This window comes from Temnothorax longispinosus, unplaced genomic scaffold, assembly GCF_030848805.1.
Source record: "Temnothorax longispinosus isolate EJ_2023e unplaced genomic scaffold, Tlon_JGU_v1 HiC_scaffold_19, whole genome shotgun sequence".
Lineage (NCBI taxonomy): Eukaryota > Metazoa > Arthropoda > Insecta > Hymenoptera > Formicidae > Temnothorax > Temnothorax longispinosus.
The window spans coordinates 92423-114263 of NW_027270003.1; the positions used below are offsets into that span (position 1 = coordinate 92423).

The 21841-nt window shown below is 45.7% G+C and overlaps 2 protein-coding genes across 5 annotated transcripts in view; one reads left to right on the plus strand and one right to left on the minus strand.

The window, feature by feature from the left end:
- LOC139823803 (UDP-glycosyltransferase UGT5-like) overlaps positions 1 to 21841 on the plus strand; it is a 126426-nt gene that overhangs the window by 36082 nt on the left and 68503 nt on the right. For 3 of the 4 annotated variants that reach the window (XM_071796290.1, XM_071796293.1, XM_071796291.1), the window contains 2 exons: positions 2687 to 2906; positions 3176 to 3827. The exons of the other annotated variant lie outside the window; for it this stretch is intronic. In XM_071796290.1, the coding sequence (XP_071652391.1) occupies positions 2687 to 2906; positions 3176 to 3470 (515 nt within the window). In that variant the 3' untranslated portion in view covers positions 3471 to 3827. Of the gene's footprint in view, positions 1 to 2686; positions 2907 to 3175; positions 3828 to 21841 lie in introns of those variants that run through there. 4 annotated transcript variants of the gene reach the window in all.
- On the minus strand, positions 12472 to 14095 carry LOC139823815 (uncharacterized). The gene is made up of 3 exons (XM_071796298.1): positions 13840 to 14095; positions 13141 to 13249; positions 12472 to 13030 (listed from the first exon to the last, which is right to left on the minus strand). Exons 1-3 carry the CDS (start codon positions 14093 to 14095, stop codon positions 12472 to 12474), a joined length of 924 nt encoding a protein of 307 aa, XP_071652399.1.

A 21841-nucleotide genomic window follows, 5' to 3' on the forward strand; every position in this document is an offset into this window, starting at 1 on the left:
CCTGCTACCACGACTGCAATTGGCCCTCCATCGGGACGATTTCCGAACGTTCGATTCGCTGGAGCAGCTCGCCACTCGGTTCGAAAGGACATGTCTCGCGGCTAACCAATATCACGCCCCACCTCTACCCGAGCACTCCCTGTCCCCGGAGGTGGCGTATCACGCGCCGAAGAAGAGCGACCGAGGAAGTCCGAGCTAGTGGAGGACCCCGACCCAGTACTGGAGGCGTCGACGGGCCGAATCCGAGGGAGCGGCCTCCTAATTTACGTCGGCGGAATCGACGGTATAACGTAATTGATCTCCGAAGTTTCATGGTCCTGTTCGCGTTTTGAGAGCCTTGTCTCGAATATGAAATGTATGATTGAGTGTATGAATTAAGAGTAACCGTGTTGAGTCGGGAGAAGCACCCGTATGCCGGTGTCGGGATTGAGGGTTGTAGGCCAAATGGTCAAGACCTGGTCGGTCCTTTCCGGGGGGGGGGGAGGAGTTGTGACGTTGCACCGTGTGCACGTCCCAGTCTTCCCAATTCCCATATCTGTATTGCGCGCGTACTGCCGAGTTTATAGTTTTCAGGAAGAAGCGGCCGGAGGGCCCGTTTCGACAGCGTGGCGCCACCCGCCGGTGCGGTGAAGCGCCCTGATCGAGAGGGCCGCAAGTCGAAGCCGCGGAAACGATCCCGGCACTGTTGGGTCGATCGCGAGCGTGGGCTGAGGTACGGCAAGGGCCTTCCCGTTGCGCCGGGAATAAGCGAGGGCGGCGGCCCTAGGAGTTACGTTGTGAAGGAAGGAAGGACGAGATGTAAACGACCAGCAATCCCGGACTGCAGGTATCGGGGAACAGCGGGGCGAGTTGTCGAGTACCGTTTCGCGTTATATTTTTGAGAGAGACGCGTAGGTTTGCTTGAGAGTTTCCTTATCTACGCGTCATTGTCGTGAATCCCTTGCCGGGATTATCGCTTTCCGTTTCGTTTCTACGGGTAAGACATAGCCCGCCCGCTGACTCCCCGTAATAATACCGAAGGGGCGTCCGTTTCTTCCCGACTCGACCGGTGTGGTATAAGATTTTGAGTGTAATCGAGTAACGACGAGCGACCGCGTGTTGCAAGATCAAACCTCGCGGATCGGCTCAACAGTCATTAGAGTTAAGTTACCGTTTCGAGCTTTTCGAGATTACCGTTTATGAGTATCGCGTCTATCGATCTGTGTATAAGATATCTGCGTTTCCGTTAGAGTTAGTTTTCGCGTAGTGAAAACTTCGTCGTGCGGGCTTTCCACGCGTCCGGCCGTTCAGGGGCGTGTCGGCCTCCGGGATACGTAAATTACCGCGCCCGGTACGGGAAGTGTGAGGCGTCGGCATACCGGTCATAGAGTCAGCCTCCTCGAAGAAGGTGCCCGAACTCGACCGCGATTAACGTCAAGAAATTTAGAGTAAGGTTTACTCCGGCTGAGAGTACCGCACGCCCCGGGCTGAATTAGGCGTGAGTATCACGTGCTCGCGGTGTGGACCGTGCGGCGAGGCTTCGCGTTACGTTTCGAGGGGGTTATGCGAGAACTCCTATACTGCGTGTATCGTCTAGTTTGCGAGAAACCTTGAGTTGTATCGCGTGTATCATTTAGTTTGCGAGGAACTTTATTTTGCGTGTATCGTTTAGGTTGCGAGAAAACCTTGAGTTATATTGCGCGTCTCGTTTATTTTGCGAGAAATTATTGTGCGCGTATCGTTTATTTTGCGAGGAATTATCCGAGAATATTGGTTCTGCGTCCTGTAAGTTGTAACGCCATTATCCAGTTTTCTCTTATATTATATTGATTTACATGTTACTTGAGTGCTTTCTTTTGTGTTTGTTTCGCCTCACCACGGTCAAACCCCACCGCATTCAGCCTATGTAAGGACCACGACCCTCTATCGAAAATCCTGAGCAGTCGTCGCGATCGGCCAGAGCGGATGTGTCATGACGTGTGAATTAAGAGTTGTGTCGATAATTAGAGTTTATGTCGGATCTTTGTAGAGTTCATGTAGAGTACTTTTCGCGAGTTAGAGTAAACGGTGGTGTGACCGTATCCACACCTGGCGCCCAACATTGTTTCGTTTCGCTTTCGAGATCCGCTCTGTCACCCGATCATATACTTGCTACGCGATTCAGGCCCGCCTCACGGGCCGGGACAAATCATATAGGGAAATAGCGTCGCAATACACATACTAGTATGGGACTTTTTTTACTGTTCTCATATTTCCTTGTTAGTATGGCAAATTTATTTACCTTTAGGTTACAAGATGTATCTGATCAAACTATTACTTTTCTATTGTCATATATTAATTTCCGGTTGAATACGCGTATATCTTACCGGTACCTAGCAAATCTAGTAAATTTTATTATGAGTATTCTACATTATTCGAGAAAAATTTTCTGCGTGTGTGTAAATTAGAAACTTGCACTTTGCTTCCTCATCATTACAGATCGCTACCATTCCTCCTATTTTATTTCGCTCATAAAGCTTCCTTTATGAAGAAGCCAAACTAATAAATACTAATAAATATGCAACAAATAAAATACAAGCTTCCTCATAAAAGGAGCTTTTGTGAACGAAATAAAATAGGAGGAATGGTAGCGATCTGTAATAATGAGGAAGTAAAGTGCAAGTTTCTAATTTGCACACTTTATTATAATATGCCTTCATGTGTTTAGCTCATAAAAATGTAAGAGCAATCTGGACACATGGTGGCCTCCTCAGTACGCAGGAAGCCATTTGGAAAGGTATACCAGTGATCGTAATGCCTTTCTTCATGGATCAAAGACCCAATGCAAGAATATTAGTAGCTAAAGGCGTTGGCATACACTTGGATATTAAAACTTTGTCCGCGCAGTCCATATTGCACGCAGTTGAAGAAGTACTTTACAACGATAGGTATCATATTTCGATCATGTTTTAATTATTACTATTTAAACAGTTTAGCAATATACTTACATTTCAAATAATGTTTGAACTCTAATGTTTAGTTAGTATAATCAATTTATTAATTCCTTTAGAAACAATTGCTTATAAAATAATAAATTATAAAATTTTGCTTTTTTGTTTATGTCTTGTCCTATTTGTCTTTTTAATGAAGATGCGGTCTTTAATTAAAATACAATTTTTGTATTACATCATTAATAGTAAAACATTTGTTTGTACAGTTATACAAGAAACATGAAGCAATTATCCAGTGAATTCCGGGATCGGCCAATACCGCCATTAGATTTAGCTGTTTGGAGCATTGAATACACCGTCCGTCATCCAAATGGAACTTTAGTAACGCCGCTGAGATCTCAAAGCTGGGTAGAACAAAATCTGATAGATGTCTACGCATTTTTGTTCTTTAATTTTTTTATAATATTGTTAAGTATATTCTTTGTAATAAAGCTATTTATTAATTTCTGTTATAATTATATGTACACTGCATCTAATTTACGCAAGAGTAAACAAGCGTAAGTTGTATTAAAAATTATTAACAGGCTTTGCGTGCAGTTGCTGCATATAATGTTAATGTAAAGAAGTGAAATTACCGTAAATATAAAAAATGTTGTACTAATTGATATTGTTAGAGATTGAACAATTCGCGCCCTCGTTACTCTCTATAAATCTTTTACCAATAGTTAACAGTAGCGCTGCCGGATTGTGGTGGCGCTATCGTCTTTTTCTCTAGTTACTTTAGATGACGCTGTCTTCTACAGCGTTCCAAAAACTTCACTTCACTTTTGTTCGTTGCCACGTATGTACGTTAGCTTCTTCTTCTTCCGTCTCAAACATTCTCGAGTGTACACGTGTTATAATAAAAGATCCAGTTCATTAATCCTAACCGGTTAATTTTCGTCATCCCTGACCTGCCCGTCCTAACAGGTTATGGGCCCAGCGGTTTCGCGAACGACGAAAATCGAACGAAGGACTTTTTCTGTGTACGCCTTTATCGGAAGTGCTTAATCGCGTACGCGCGAAACGAACTACGACGCGAAATAGTTGAGCCACGAATAGCTATGTCAAACATGAGTACGATTAATTCGACGCGCATCGAACTCTTAACGAAGCATAATTACGATACGTGGTTAATCCAAGTTGAGGCGCTTTTGATAAAAAACGACTCGTGGCCGTACGTTAATGGCGACATTCCGAGGCCCACCGTGACCGGCGAAGGCGAAGCACTCGCCGCGGCACAAACTGCGCTGGACAACTGGACCATCCAGGATCGCAAGGCGAAGAGTGATCTAGTCTTGTCCGTCAGTCCGACGGAACTTAAGCATATTCGGAACTGCAACACGTCCAAAGAGGTATGGGACAGGTTAAAATCTGTTTACGCTTCCCAGGGACCTATGAGAAAAGCCGCGCTCTTGGAACAACTATTATTAAATAAAATGCGCGAGGACGAAGACGTGAGAGATTACTTATCCCGATACATGGATACGGTGGATAAATGCATAATATGGATATCGAGATCAACGGCGATTTACTGTCTATAATGCTGCTTCACAGCTTGCCAAGCAGTTTTGACAACTTTTGCTGCGCAATCAAATCTCGCGACAATCTGCCGGACATAGACGCATTGATGATCAAGATCATCAAAGAGCGCGACAGCAAGGTTTACAAGAACGCCGAGGCGGACACGAACGCCATGTTCTCGAAGCAACAGTCAAAGACACCGACGGATGGCGCCACCGGCCGTCAACAAGGCGGTAAAAACTACCTAAACAAATTTAGCCCCCCCAAGTGGATTATTGATATATTTTTTTTTACCAATCGTTTGGTGGTTGATTGGTAGTATTTGGTACCGTATTCAAAACGTTCGGTAGTTTCTCGTTTTTCTAGAAAATCAAAAACAAATTTTTGATCTTCTTTTAGTCCCCCCACTTTGACTGTGGTAGTTTTTTTTTTTTTTAATCGATTGGCGATTGATTGGCAATGTTTGGTACCGCATTAAAAACTTTTGGTAGTTTCGCGTTTCTTTAGAAAATCGAAAAAAACAAATTTTTGATTTTCTCTTAGCCCCCCCCACTTTGACTGTGGTAGTTTTTTTTTTTTTAATCGATTGGCGATTGATTGGCAATGTTTGGTACCGCATTGAAACCTTTTGGTAGTTTCGCGTTTTAAAAAGAAAGAATTAATTGTCAACAAATTTTTAACCTTCTTCAGCGCCTACACTTTAACTGTTGGGAATTTTAAATTCTTTTTTTACCAATCGTTTAGTGGTCGATTGGTAATGTTAAGAGCTGTAAGTTATTGAAAATTTTATTTTAACATTCCAGTTATGTATAGTGACGATTGCACACATTCACTAATACTGCGTTCCCACTACACGCGTCGCGCGTCGCGTCACGACGCCGCGTCATGAGTTATCCAATCAAAACGTTTCATTTTATGACGTCATTTCCGACGCAAGATCTTGTCGGAAAAAGGTTTCAATGCGGTACCAAACATTGCCAATCAATCGCCAATCGATTAAAAAAAAAAAAAAACTACCACAGTCAAAGTGGGGGGGCTAAGAGAAGATCAAAAATTTGTTTTTTCGATTTTCTAAAGAAACGCGCAACTACCAAAAGTTTTTAATGCGGTACCAAACATTGCCAATCAATGGCCAATCGATTAAAAAAAAAAAAAAACTACCACAGTTAAAGTGGGGGGGCTAAAAGAAGATCAAAAATTTGTTTTTGATTTCCTAGAAAAACGAGTAACTACCGAACGTTTTGAATACGGTACCAAATACTACCAATCAACCACCAAACGATTGGTAAAAAAAAATATATCAATAATCCACTTGGGGGGGCTAAATTTGTTTAGGTGTAAAAACTCCTCGAACGAAGCAAGATACAAGTGTCACTATTGCAAGAAGAAGGGCCACAAGGCCGCGGACTGCTTCAAGAAGAAGAGGGAAGCCCAAAGTGCGAATACCGCGAGTGATGTTTTTTACGCAAACGAAATCTTTAATGTCTCCGCGAGCAGGTCGTCAAATTATGTGACGAGTCAAAGGTGGTGTCTCGATAGCGGATGCACGTCGCATCTCTGTAAGGACGCCAAGTTATTCGCGAGAACGTACAAGCTGAGAACGGTATAAAATTAGCAAACCAGGCAACCGCGTGCGCGACGGCCAAGGGTGACGTGAACGTGACAGTCTCGAACGGTAAACGGAACAGGGAGGTTACGCTCGCGAACGCGCTATACGTACCGGACCTTCGAACGAACCTCTTATCGATCGCGAAAATAGTCGATAAAAATCATAAAGTCCTGTTTACCGAAAAACACGCATACGTGAAAGACGCTAACGGTGTTGTGAAAATGGTAACTGATCGTGAGGGTGATCTGTTTTTCTTACGTGAGGGACATGACACGGCATGCATAGCTACGAATGCCTCGAATAGCGCGACCGAATGGCATTGCCGGCTTGGCCATTTGAACTGGAACGACATGTCTTTCATGCTACGGAACGAGATGGCATTCGGCTTAACATTCAAGGTCAACGACGCGCTTCTTCCGTGCGATGTCTGCGCCACCGGAAAACTCACAAGACCACCCTTTCCGAAACGTGACAAAAGGTCACCTGACTTGCTGGGAATAGTGCACACGGATCTGTGCGGTCCCATGCGAACACACTCGCGGGGCGGCGCCCGATATTTTCTCACATTTACCGACGACCATAGCCGCTGGACCGTGATTTATTTTCTGAAAAACAAATCCGAGGTGACATCCAAGTTTCTGGAGTATAAAAATTATGCAGAGACGCAAACCGGTAAGAGAATCAAAGCACTGCAGTCAGATAACGGGAAGGAATTTTGCAACGCAACTATGGATAAAATACTGGCGGAGGCTGGAATTCAACGACGGTTAACGACTCCATATACACCCGCACAAAACAGTGTAGCCGAGCGGAAGAATAGGACACTCGTCGAGTCTGCTCGCTGCATGTTGACGGAATCCGGACTCCCGACATCTTTTTGGGCCGAAGCTGTTGCAACCGCCAATCACGTGAGAAATCGGTGCCCGACAAAAATTCTCGGTACGAAGACACCCTTCGAGGTGTGGACGGGCAGGCGCCCCAGCCTTAAATATCTGCAGAAATTTGGAGTCAAGGTGTACATCATGGACAAATCTCCTGACAAGGGCAAGTTTTTGCCAAGAGGAATTGAAAGAACTCTCGTCGGATATTCCGAAACGTCCAAGGCCTATCGCGTTTGGGTGCCGTCTGAGATGAAGATTCATGTGACGCGAGATGTCAAGTTCTTCAACGAGCTCCAGACCAGGGAGGGCCAAGATCCTGTCCATGGATCCTCGGGCAACCTTTTTTCTGTTTCAGATAATCAGCAGAGCCCAGGGACAAGCGGTGAGACTGAAATTGGCGGAAACACACACCCTGATGCGGGGGTTCTACCGAACGATGAGGAGCCAGATCGGGGCGGTCACGATGAGAACCCGCCAATTAACGCTGCGAACGATGCTGACCAAGAGGAATCGGATCCAGCAGACGATCAATTACGACGTGGTCCCGGTAGACCGCGCAAAATATTGACGGGCAAACCGGGTCGACCCGCCAAGGGATACAACATGGTGTCTGCCGTCGCCGAACCACGAGAAGCAGGAAATCAGGTCGAGTCAAGCGAAGATGAGACGTGGGAAGATGCCGAATTCGCATTCAATGCATGCGAAATCCCTTTTTGCGAGGCGATATCCGGACCGAATAAGGATGAATGGTTCGACGCGGTGTATTCAGAAATCAGAAGTTTAGTCCTCAACGATACTTTCGATATCGTGTCGAGACCTAAGAATGGAAAGGTCATTAAATGTCGCACGGTTTTGAGAAATAAATTCGACGTCAACGGAGTCCTGAATCGAAGAAAAGCACGCGTGGTCGCGAAGGGATACGCTCAGCGCCCAGGCATCGACTTTTTCGGGACTTACGCTCCGGTCGCCCGCCTAGGTTCGCTTCGACTGCTGATGGCATTGGCAGCAAAATTCAATTTGACGGTTTCCCAACTAGACATTGAGACCGCGTATCTAAACGGAAAAATCGATACCGATATATACATGGAATTGCCGGATTTGTTGCAGCCAACTTTGGAGAGGATGGCCCATCAAGAACAGGATCCTGAGATTCTGAAGCGAGTTCACGCCATGCTGAGGGACATCAAAGGCCCGGATAGGGTATGCAAGTTAAAGAAGGCTCTCTACGGCCTGCGTCAGGCCGGACGGCAATGGTACGCGGAGCTCGACAAGGCACTTCGCAGCATGGGGTTGACTCCTACCAACGCGGACCCATGTGTTTATGTCGACAAGGGAAAACTTACTTTTGTACTCGTATATGTTGACGACATCCTGATTGTCTCCAACGATCGAAATATGGAAAATCGAATCAAGAGAGAGCTCGCCAGACTGTTCAAGGTTAAAGATCTTGGCACCGCCAAATACTGTCTCGGTATCGAGATTCGGCGCAACGGGGAGAGCATTCATCTTGGTCAACGAGGTTACGTCAAAGAGGTTCTCAAACGTTTTGAGATGGGCGATTGTAAGCCCGTCAACACTCCCATCGCCTTAGGCGTCAAGCTGACGAAGAGCACAGACGCTGGAAAGGACAACACCGAAGATCACCCGTATCAAGAGCTAATCGGGGCACTGATGTATGTTGCCGTGGGAACACGCCCCGACATCGCGCACACTGTTAGTGCTCTTAGTCAGTTCAACTCATGTCACAACAGCGAGCATTGGGCTGCTGCCAAACGCGTGCTCCGATACCTTCAGAGGACTTCCGACTACGAATTGGTCTTTCACAAGGATAATCAACCGTTGCGAGGCTTTGCGGACGCCGACTGGGGCAATTGTTCCATTGACAGACGTTCCTACACCGGTTACATTTTTACACTCAGCGGAGGCGCTATAACGTGAGAATCACGCAAGCAGAGGACGGTTGCTCTATCATCCACAGAGGCCGAATATATGGCTATAGCCGACGCTACCAAGGAGACCATGTACCTTACCAACTTTCTCAAGGAACTCGGACGTGCGGATCTCGCGGACGCTGTAATCTACAATGACAACCGTAGTGCTGGACTGTTGGCTGAAAACCCTGTGTTTCATTCCAGGTCCAAGCACATAGATATCAGACACCACTTCATTCGCCAGGCGATAAATGAACGCGCATTGAAGCTTGTATATCTTCCTACGGAGGAGATGATCGCCGACATTCTCACTAAAGCCTTATCTGGAGTTAGACATTCGAGATGTATATCAGGCCTGGGACTTCAACCCATCGATTATTCCCGGGCGCAACTTGAGGGAGGGTGTTAGAGATTGAACAATTCGCGCCCTCGTTACTCTCTATAAATCTTTTACCAATGGCTAACAGTAGCGCTGCCGGATTGTGGTGGCGCTATCGTCTTTTTCTCTAGTTACTTTAGATGACGCTGTCTTCTACAGCGTTCCAAAAACTTCACTTCACTTTTGTTCGTTGCCACGTATGTACGTTAGCTTCTTCTTCTTCCGTCTCGAACATTCTCGAGTGTACACGTGTTATAATAAAAAATCCAGTTCATTAATCCTAACCGGTTAATTTTCGTCATCCCTGACCTGCCCGTCCTAACAGATATTGTAATTAATAATAAAATATGTTACACTAAATTGTAAAATAAATCAAGATGTAGTAAGTACACCACGATCGTGGTGAATAAAAACATTTAATAAAATCTTTTTGTTGTATAAAAGCTCCTTTTTGGCAATAAATAAAATATATAAGTAACCTTAAAAAAAAAACGTACAAAAAAGGCTTCTCTACATGTAAGTAGGCGCTTGCCTACTTATAAAAAGTCTATTAGAAAATGACACTAAGTATAAATAAAGCTTAGAAAAAAACTGATATATATTTTTTAGAAAAATTTAATTAAAAAAATATATATTTATAATGTAAAAAAAGTTGGCGCTACTACACCTAAAAATATTCAAAAACAATTAAAATGTGTGTGATGTGTGGACATAATAATACGATTTAATATTTTATATAAATATATACGATTTAATATTATATATTAATAATAAATATATTATAAATAATATTAATGGATATATTATAAATTTAAGTTATTTGATGTAGCAGCGCCAAGTTTTTTGGCATTAAATAGGTATTTTTTATTTTGATTAAATTTTTCAAAAATATGCAACGGCATTTTTTCAAAGATTAAGAGACATTGTAGTGTTTCGTGCCAAGTATGCGTGAAGCAAGGCACTGGCTACATTTACGGCGATCAATTAGTTGTGCCGGTTGTGCGCAGGCAAGATTTATTGTTCAGCTATAACGACTGAATTGATGCGTTTCTGAATGGGTTCAATCTATTCGTTGGTGTCAAATTATACAAATAATAAAACTGTCTTTACTTGTGCTCTACGTGTCCTCTATAATAAGATATTCCAGTTCAAAGTCCAAAATTGCTAAATTTTTTTAGTCTGCATTTGATGGTTTAAATATTTTAAAACGTTCTTTCTCTTCTGTTCTTTTCTTAATTAATTGAAAAAAAAAGAAAAAAAAGTGTTATCATGCTCCTAAGTTTGATGTGAGATCGCATATTTTGGCACCACATAAGGCTGAATTAACACGAAGAAGTCGGTGAGAATAAGTAAATCTTATTATTTGTTAAAATGTCCGAATTTTATATTTATTTATATTCTCAAGTTTAATTTTTCTAGTAGGCTACAAATTATTGATAATAATAACATAACAACAAATAATTACATATTATTTGCTAAAATACAATTACAATATATATAATTAACTCATTTTTGTTGACATTACACTCCGCGGACACCGTGGGTCTTTTAAGGCACAGTCAATTTTTCGTATTTTACAGTTTCCTCCTGACGTTTTAACACTAAAAAGAAATTGCAACAGTTCCGGCCTATGTAAATATAGAAATCACTTTTTGAAATCTTAAAAATACATGAATTTTTATAGATTTTTTTGTAACACAGAAACGCTTTTAAAAATCTTTTGGACTTAAAAGTTTCTGGGTAAGTGCTCCAAAAACATGGTGTCCACGCAATGTTAATACAGTTCTTTAACGTATGTATATTAACAATTATCATACTGCATTATGTAATAATCAATCATGTATTACATAACGATCGTCACTGATTGAATAATCGTTCTGTGTGCAAATGAATAATAGTAGTAAGAAGTAAACAGATATACTGCGTACCACGTACATTTATACATATTACGAATGATTTATTTACGCATCTTTCCTTCTCTTTCTTAAATAACGGGTATTTTCTGCGAAATAATACTTAAGGGGGTATTCTGATTTGAAAGGTCAGAAAAAGGTATTTTTCAGGAATTTTTTGTAGAAAAACGAAAGAAGTGACTAACGTAAAACTTTGCATGTTCTCTTAGAGCTGGTTGTTCCAGCCTGTTGCTAAACTACCTAATAATTAAATCATATGTATGTCTTTGTTTATCCTTTACATTGGACAAAGATAGACATGTGATTTAACTATCAGGTAGCTTACTAATAGGTTGAAACAACCGGCCCTTAGCCTTATTTTAAGAATATAAGTAGTTGTACTAGGCGGGTTCAGGCCCGGGGGCTCCGAGGGGGGGTGAGGAAGGGGGGTGTCGGATTTCGCGGGGGGTGAGGGGGAGGGGGGAGGAGCGGGGTATCGGGCTACACAAAGATATCGGGTTACACAAAGATATCGGGTTACACAAGGGTATCGGGTTACACAAGGGTATCGGATTTCGCGGGGAAAAGGGGGGGGAGGGGGTTGACCTTGACATACCACCGGGATGACTCACCGGGATGATTCACCGGGATGAGTCACCGGGATTACTCACCGGGATGACTCACCCGCGTCGCGGTCGCGCCGCGGGGGCCGCGTGGAGGGGCCGCGGGGGCCGCGGGGGCCGCGGGGGCCGCGGGGTCCGCCGGGCCGCGGGGGCCTCGTTCGCAACAACGCCGCTAGGCGGCGCACAATGGTAAGACTAACTCGATAGCGCACTGCGTAGTAGCGTGTTTTTTTGTCAATGACGCATCGAACCTGTCGGAACATGTTCGTCGTAAACAACATTTTTCTAGGAAAAGGGGGGCGGTTATCGCGTAGACTAAACAATCTATCTACGCAGTACGTGAAAGACAAAGGAAAAAATGACGTCATTGGGACGATGATCGACCCGATAACGCATCGAACCTGTCCAAACATGTTCGTCGTAAACAACATATTTCTAGGAAAAGGGGGGTGTTATCGCGTAGACTAAACAATATATCTACGCAGTACGTGAAAAACAAAGGAAAAAATGACGTCATCGGGACGATGATCGACCCGATAACGCATCGAACCTGTCGGAACACGTTCGTCGTAAACAACATATGATAAAAGTTAGGTATAAGAAAAGACGCACGCAAAAGAAAAATACATCGTTCGTTTTAAGGTGTAAAAAAAGCCTCTTCTTTTACATAATATATCTTACGTGCTAAAAAACTAAAGCTGCGAGCTCACAATCGATGAGCTGATTCGTATTGAACGCATCGCTAGCGTATATTGCATTCGACGCTTCCCTGGGATCCGTCACGGTGGACGCGATATCGGAGAACTGCGCAAATTTTGCATCGACCGCCGCAAGGATTCTGACCAAACGATCGAATCTCGCTTCGATGCACCGATCGAGATCGAACATACGATGCAGCGTCGATTCGGTCATCATCAAGCGTACGTTTACAGATTCAAGACGTATGAGTTTGACGTTATTAACCGACGTATAAACACTCACCGTTAGCGGTCCAACGTTTATAAAACTATGGGCATCTTTAAAGTCGTTGCGAAAGAAATTCTGAATATTTCGTCGTTGCTCGTAGAGTGCCTTCCACGTTTCGAGAGACAACAGCAGTTCCTTTCCTCGATGATCTCCAACGGCAATCTCCACATAGCTCGGTGGGCCCACGTTGATGCCAATTTCGAGGAATTTGTATCCCGTAGCTGTTAGCGCGTATCGTCTGCTGAGTATGCGAACCGCGCGACGGTCCCCCAAAATGCTGGATAAAAGAAATGAAAGTAGTTTTATTATTCGAAAGTATTACAATATGCAAAGATATAAAAACTGGGGGAGACTCTATATGTTAATTTTCTCTCAAACGAAACTTACCTATTGCATCTGGCCTCATACGTTTGAGTTTCAACGTTGTGAATCGGCACGTAATAATTCACGGCATTCACGCGTTTTGCACCGTTGTTGCTGCTGCTGCTGTTGCATCCTTCAAAGGAGAACATTTTTTCGCTCTCTAGGCTCTGAGAAGTTGTCCGTCAGTACAAGCGATCGCGACAAGACTGCTCATTAGAAATTACTCGAGTATACGCGACAACTCCAAAAAGTAATGATATGGAGGTGGGGGAAGAGGGAGCGGGAGGGGGAATTAATGTTTATAGAACTGCGCAGTAGATTTTTTTAGGAGAGAGGGAAGTAAAGCCTACTCTAACGGTAATGATGGGGGAGGGGAGGAGGAGTAAGAAATAAAACATTATAAAAAGTTATATATAATTTATTTATTAAAAATCGCAAATTTTTATGGCGTCGCGCGCGACCACCAATTAAATAGTTTTATTACATTTTGTAATGCGCAATTCTTTTCATGTTTTCCACATCGCATAGTATTGGTGTCATCTAGTTTATTCAAAGATTCGATATCTTCGTAATGCGCATCCAGAGTCTCGACGATTAGGTTTTTTCGCGCATAATTCTCCAGCAGATCCACCAGCCATTCTCGTTTCTGGCATCCCTTGACGTACACGAGAGTCGGCATCTCGTCGTCATCGTCTTCTTCTTCTTCTTCTTCTTCTTCCATACCAAGCACGGCCGACGTAATCAGGCGTTTCACCATGCTGTACGGCACGTTTCCGTTTTCCCATCGTAATCCATGGTGATTGCGAATCAACCAGGTAGCGCACGATTTGTCCGATTTTGTGAGGAGATTCCACGGCATGGGGTACGTAAAGATGTGATGCGTCAGAACGCAGCCCTTTCTCAGCACCGCCACCTCCTTCACGACAAATTTCATCCCGACGAGGAATCCTTGCAGGTCCACGAACGTTGGTACGGACATGACGAGATTTCTTTATCTCTCTATCTCCCTCGTCGATGCGTCAGTCGCGAGGAACGACGTGCAACTCTGCAAACCGTCTCGCGACACTCTGATTTATACTTCCCCCTCCCTCCTTCCCTTGCCCCTCTAAATAATTGTATCGGAGACTGATGGAAAGAGAGAGAGAGAGAGAGAGAGAAAAAATAATATTCACGTCGACGTTGCCGCGAACACTCAGACTATTTTGCGCACCACATTCGTCAACGGGTTGTACTCAATCACGCGGTCGTGTATGATGAGACAGTACGCGGAGGTATTCGGCGGTACGTTCTCCATGCAGTCGAATTCTATTCTGACATCCACGGTGGCGTTTTTGACGGATTCGTTTTGGCGGGAGCAATCGATGATCACGAACGGGCCGTTACGTAGAAAAGTCGAAACGGTGAGACTCGGCTCGAGATATTCGTATCCGTAGTAGCCCTTGCAGAAACGCGCATACATATCGTACAGAATCGCCCATCTGTGTTTGCCAAAGTCCAAATTCAGATCGTCGTACGGATAAACTTCCGAGTTTAGATAGAGTTTTACGTTGATCAAGTTGCAGTCGTCGAATCGGCTTGTGTCGGCAGACATGACATTCTTCCGACCCGTCTGCAGAGCGAAGACGACGTATCGCGGTTTCTCGAGCTGAGTCGCGGTCTTAATGGCCCACGAGTGCTTGGTCGTGTTCTGCAACAGGGGATACTCGTACAGATCCCACGAACGGAAACCCATACTTAGATATCGTCCGTCTTCCAAGGCGCGCAGCATCGACATTTTGTTGATCTCGTTCAATACCACGTGAGGCATTCGCCATTGTATCTTGAGTATTTTGATAGTAGGCTCCAACGCGAGACTTCCCACCAGGGAATTGTTGTCGTTGCGCGCTCGTATCAAGATCAATTCGTGACGAGCGTTGATCACCACGCGTTTGTAATCCTCGCAAAATCCCAGTAACAAGTTGAGCGGTACGCAGAAATTGAAATATCCATTCGGATTATTATGTGGTTCCCAGCCCGCGTTTCGCAGGATCACGCTTCTGTCGGACGATACCGTAACGTAGTTCTTGAGCGTGCTGGTTATTCCTACGTTTCTGCAACGATCAATCTCCATACCGTCGAGCTCGTATCGAATCTCATCGAACATAAACGCGACGCAATTAGTACCCAATACCACATTATCGACTTGGTCGGCTGCTCTGGTCACCGTCAATGTTCCTTCGATGTAGAGAAAACTTTCGCACGGCAACGTATACAGATCCTGCTGTTGTATGGGTATTCGTATCTCGTCGCTATAATCAAACGTTGTGTTGGCGTACGGGTTGTACGTGTGAGTCTCGATCTTGACGATGCGATCGTCAAAGACCGGCTCGCTTCCGATGTTGAGAATTTCAGTCATCGTTCAGATGTTTCGCACCGCGAATCCCAGAGATTGTAAAAATTAAACGTTCGACGCGTTGAGCTTCTTTCTCGTCGCTTGTTTAACGCCACCGAATGTCGACTTGACGATATAGTCGATCGGTGCAGCCGTAAAGATATTACTGTTACCTGTCGCGTGCTCCGAGTCGTTCAACACTAGCATCTCATGTATCGCGCGTACACTTACGCTCACGCATACATTGGCGCGTTATCGCTCTTGCCGTCCTACGTGCAATCTGACGGTGATCTCTTCTCCGCGAAAATCGAGCAATCGTCCGTCTTGATCAGTGACGCGTATCGTTAGATTTGTAACGCTCCGCGCGATGATCGGCAGATAAATGATCTGCGCTGGCGTTTCCGATATCTTATATCCCGGTGGTACGCTCGGTGAAAATTCGTGTATCGTATGAACACGTTTGTCGTTGCTGTACGCACCCGCGGTCACGTTACACTCCACGCGGATAATGTTTACAATGATAATATTAATCGGTGCGTCCGATTCGTGCCACTGTCCCGACTGCAATATACGCGTCGATGAGAATCCCAGCAGCGATCCGACGTTGTTCGGTTTGTTAAAATTCACTCTGAAAGCGCACTTGATCTCGCTCTTCATCGTATTGTAATTTGCGCGAAGCACTATCGGGTATTCCGCGACCTCGTCTTCGTAGCCGTTCGCGCGAACGGTCTCCTCTCGCGCGATATCCGCGATCGACGTACGACGATCGTCGTTGGAACGAACCACGCGTCGCGGACGTTTACGTGAAATTTCACGTTTCAAAAACTCGTGTATGGCTCGTATCTCGTACGATCCCTCGGGAATCGTAATTTCCGTGTCATCCTCGTCGAAATAAAATTTATTATTCGAAGAATTCACGTTCGGAATCGTGTGATAAGTCTCGAAACACGTTAGACCGAGCTCGTAGTCACCGTCGCTCAGATCCACGGCGGGAAAATAGTGCTCCGCGAGGATGCTACTCTTCCCGGTCAGCGTAAACGTTATAGACATATCGGCGGAAGCTGGTCGACGAACACTGAGTCTCCGCACGGCGCGTCGTCAGGTTTTAAATTAGCGCCGATCGTCATCGATCGTCCGGAGAAATTGCAAGCACAACTGGCCACAGATGCTCTGATCGTAGCGCTGATAAGACGTGTGATTGTACTCAATTTTCGTCACACTCGGTCCGAAATATCGCACCAGTTCTTTTCGGTGGTCGAAGATTGCCGAAACTGTCGAAATATACGACTCGATCTCCCCTCTTGGCGTACGCTACCCAATGAGTACCGGGGCCGGCTGCATCGTCCAAATTCACGATACCGCTCTCGTTTCGACGTACACCATCGACGATCGGTAACGAATCACGCATGAAAACACCTCTGAAGAACGGTACGCGCATTCGCCTTGCCAGTCGACTCAATTGTACGTTAGTCGTAACACCCGTGAGCATATTTAACGTCTTCTTTGATGTTTTTTTTTTAAATCTTCAACGCTACTCCTTGCCCGCGTTTGTGCGGGCCGAGATACAATCCTTGTCCATATTTGTACGGAGCGAGATAAAGTCCGCGACCTTCCATGGCGCGATTGTGACGTTGCGTTTCTTCCAGCTGACGTCGCGCGGCTTTGCTAGCGTTCATCGCCGTTGTAATTCCGGCCGCTCCGCCGGCCAGAGAACCGAGAACTCCCAACAACGGTAGAATCGGCAATACGCCGCCTCGTTTCGCTGCCGGAAATATCCGTTTTTTCGAATCCGCTCTCTTCTTCATCTTCATCTTCGTCTGGGTCTTCGCTTTCGTCTTCGCCTTTATTTTCAAACCCATTCCGAGCTTCGTCTTACAATTAGCCTTCATGGCCGCCCAGACGGCTGTAGCGGCAGCTCTCTCTCCGAGAGTCGAATCTCTCGCGATGACGCGTCCCAACGCTTTCTCGGCGAGTATCTCGTCCGCCGCGTGTCTCTCGGTGAGGCCTTTGTTACGCGAATAGTCTATGTCGTGCTCGCGACACGCCGCGTCCAATGGATTTACACCCGGATCACCTCTAGCCAATCGTTCTCGCAAACGAGTTCCCGGACCGCAATACTGATAGCCGGGAATGTGCAGTTTGAACGGAAGTGCACCTATCGCGCGATTAAACAGGCCTCTACCTGTTTTTATTTTTTTCGTTGACATTCGCCGCAATCCTTTATCATTGGCGCGGGACCGTCGATGTGCGTTCGCTGCCACGGTTGATTGTAATGTGCGTCACAGCGACGATAAGTCTGAACCTCCAAATCCGCCTTTATATGCTGCGGAAGCTTGTCCCACTCATAGTAGACGTGATCACCGCACACTTGCAATAGAACGGCTTTCGGTACGAATTGCAGCTGTTCGGCGCTAAAATCGCAAATGTCCGAAGGTCTCGACAGCAGGACGAACATCTTTGCGACTGAGCGATTCGCGGTGCCGCGCACCTATAAATAGACGTTCGAACGAGAAAGTTCGATTCAGTCGTACAAAGTGTGAGGAAAAAAATGAGATTCGTGCGACAACCGTTAACGATTCGCGTGACGAATTGCGACGACAGATCACGGTCGATGGAGGGCAACGCGGATAGGCGCAGACACGGTACGATGCTGCCGGCTACTATACGCGCGATCATTTGCGGTCCCTCGAATTGCGGTAAAACCAACGTTCTGATAAGTTTGCTGGAAAGTCCGCACGGTGTACGTTTCGAGAACGTGTACTCGAAATCGCTGCAACAACCGAAATACCGATATCTGGAGAATTTATTGACATCAATCGACGAAATCGGCTACTACACCTTCTCCAATAACAGTGACGTCATTCCACCGAGCGACGCGTGTCCGAACTCGATATTCGTCTTTGACGACGTGGCGTGCGATAAGCAAGACACTGTGAAAGAGTATTTCTCGATGGGCAGGCACTCGAACGTCGACTGCTTTTATCTCTGTCAGACGTACGCGAGAATACCTAAACATCTGATACGCGACAACGCGAATCTGCTGATCCTGTTCAAACAGGATGGTACTAATTTGAAACACGTGTACAACGATCATGTAAATACCGACATGTCGTACGATGAATTTTGCTCGTTGTGCCACGATTGTTGGCAATGCAAGTACGGATTCGTAGTGATAGACAAGGACAGCGCGCTTTCAAACGGTCGATACAGAAAAGGATTTAATGTGTTCGCGATACCGCAAAAGCGGTCAGTCGTCGCCGATACGTCGTCGAAGGTAAAACAACGTTAGTGTTACGGAGAAAGAGATCGACACTCTGCTAAATTTTTTCCCCCCACGATGGCTGCGATCGACGGGAGCGAGACGATTCGCGAACGCGAGAAGATTGTGAAAGATATTGCGAAAACGAGTAATTCGATTCGCAAGAAACTTCGCGTTTTGAAGACCGGTAAGATCGAGAAGGACATTGAGTTGGACACGCACTTTAAACCTCTCATCGAGCCGTTGAAAAAGATCGTCGACAACTCGAGCTTGATCGCGGTGAAAAAAAGAGGAGCCGACGGAGAGCGACGCTGACGTGAAAATCGAACCGCTATCCGTTCAACAGCGCGAGGAGGAGGTGGAGGATGCTACACCAAAGAAAAAGAAGAAACGATTAGACTCCTGGTCGGATCTGTCATCAACACCGCGTAAATCTAATCAATCGATTGTACTACCGATAACCTCTACACCGATAACCTCTGCGCCGATAACCTCTACACCGACGCTAACCGTGCAAAGTACAAGTCCCGAATTTCTCAAAATCGTGGATGTTTTCGAAACCACGGACGACTCGATCGGGACGACCGTTAAAAAGCGGTTGCAAACGTCGAAGGGTCGAGAATGGTTTATAGAATCGTTGCAAGATCACTTGGGTCCCCTGAGCCAAATTTACATCGCGTCTGCTTTGAGCGCCTATCCAACGATAGACACCACATACGGCGTTTATCTCGGCAAGAATGAATTGATGCTTGGTAATAAACGTTTTGACGTGGATAAAGCGGATAACATTTATATCGACGGCGTACGATACGCCGGCACACCCGGTATTTACGAGTTGATCTTCAAGAGAATACCCAATAACGATATCTACACGGAGGACGATATGCAAAAGTACAGGAGCATACTGTTGGCAACGAGTGCTCATAAATACAAGCACGATCCTCACGAGCGACGAAAGGGCAACGTGGGATACAAGTATACACAGGTAATCGCACCGTTGATGTCGACCGAATCCAAGAAGAAAAAATCCGGAAAGGGATTATTCGCACCTCGCGCGATGACGCTAACCGACAATAAGATCGACTACGTGCACTGGGACGACCCCAACGAGCTGGTGGATCGTCTGCGATTGTTCGACGCTTCGCGTCAAGCTGGCAACAATGCCCACGACAATGAGATCATGTCGATCATCGAGGAACTTCGCGAGGCTGGGCTTATTATAAATTAAACGGTGCGACAGCGATTCGTTCAATCGGTGTCGAAATGCCGATCAATAAATTTGGATTGTTCGAGCAGCGCGAAGACGCGACAAATACCATTTCCTATCATTATCGGTGGAGAGGATTAGTGAAAAATTTCGTGCGCGACAACGCTCTGTGTCGCGCCGCCACGGACTTTGATGCAAGATCGCGCAAGATTCGTCGCGTAGCGCAACCTGAGACTGACGGTGACGCTGTTAACAAAATATACGTTGATCAGTGCTTTAAAAGTTTGACAGATCAATGGAAAGAGTCAGACGAGAAGCTTACCGCGTTCGAGAAGGATGTGCGAGCGTTACAGGCTGCGGTAAACGAGCTTCGACGTGCAAATATCGGTAGATTGGAAACGGCTAATGAAGGATGAAGAAACGGTTCAGCAGAAACGACTATCGAACGGCGACGAGTGAAGAGAAGCAACGGTTAATTAACGACGGTGACGAACAGCAACGAACGATTCGAGAACAGTTGTCGGACGGTTGTCGAGCGGTTCAAGAACGGTTGTCGAACGGTTGTCGAACGGTTCAAAAACAGGTTAGGAACGATTACGAGCGGTTTAGAAACAGCTGTGAACTACGCGGTGACAGGAAAGACTACAAACGGCTAAAGAACGTCGTCGACGACGACGACGACGATGAGTGACAAGAAACAGTTAACTGACAACGACGAACGACAACGAACAGTTCGAGAACGGCTCGATATGGTTTCTGAGCGGTTCAGAAACAGCGATGAACGACGCAGAAACATAAACAGAAACGGTTACATACAGCCGAAGAACGACGACCGACAGTCAATGAAACGCTAACCGAACATGAGACCGTTAAAATCGACCGATGTGGACAAAAATATCGAAAAGCGACGGTTGGTGGACGAATTGCACGCACCGGCGAGAAGAAATTTTCCCCGCAGACACGTCATAGTGCGAGGGTATGACGACCTGTGGCAGGCTGATATCGTCGAGATGCGTCCGTACTCGCGTTTCAACGGAGGCTACCACTACATACTCACCGTCATCGATGTGTTGAGCAAGTACGCGTGGGCCGTGCCGCTCAAGGGTAAAGGTGGCAGCGAGACAGCTGACGCTTTCGCTGAGATAATTCGAGATAGCGGGAGGTGCCCTAGTAATCTACAAACCAACATGGGGAAGGAATTTTACAACACCGACGTGCAACGTCTCGTGAGAAAACACGACATCAATCATTATTCCACGTATTCGGTGATGAAGGCGTCGGTCGTCGAGCGATTCAATCGCACGTTAAAAAACAACATGTGGAAAATGTTTACGCTCAATGGAACTTACAAGTGGGTCGACGCGTTATCGCGACTCGTGTCGGATTACAACGCGCGCAAGCATCGAACGATCGGCATGCAACCCGTCGACGTTACCCCCGCGATCGCCGAAAGACTCTTGGCTACGGTGTACAGCGCGATAAAGATCGCGGGTCCGGCAAAGTTTAAAACGGGCGACTCGGTACGCGTCAGCAAATACAAGACAATTTTCGAGAAGGGTTACACGCCGAATTGGACCACCGAGGTGTTTAAGATCGTTAAAGTGCAGCATACCAATCCCGTAACCTACCTACTCGAGGACTATCGTGGAAAATCCGTCGCTGGAGCGTTCTACGAGTACGAGTTGCATCGCGCAACTTATCCTGACGTGTATCTCGTGGAGAAAGTACTGCGCAGGAGGGGCGACGAGGTTTACGTGAAATGGCTGGGATTCGATGGATCACACAACTCATGGATACATAAGGACAATGTGATTTAATTCGTTCAAACTGTATTTTATTCTTAATATAAAAAATGATACATGTAAAGTGTTTAAAATATGTAATACAT

Excerpts from the sequence above, each read along its gene's own strand:
- LOC139823815 (XM_071796298.1), bottom strand. The coding sequence starts at position 14,095 with ATGTCCGTACCAACGTTCGTGGACCTGCAAGGATTCCTCGTCGGGATG. Across the intron at positions 13,250-13,839 it reads GATTACGTCGGCCGTGCTTG|GATGCAACAGCAGCAGCAGC; the intron begins GTATGGAAGAAG and ends TCTCCTTTGAAG. Across the intron at positions 13,031-13,140 it reads TATGAGGCCAGATGCAATAG|CATTTTGGGGGACCGTCGCG; the intron begins GTAAGTTTCGTT and ends TCTTTTATCCAG.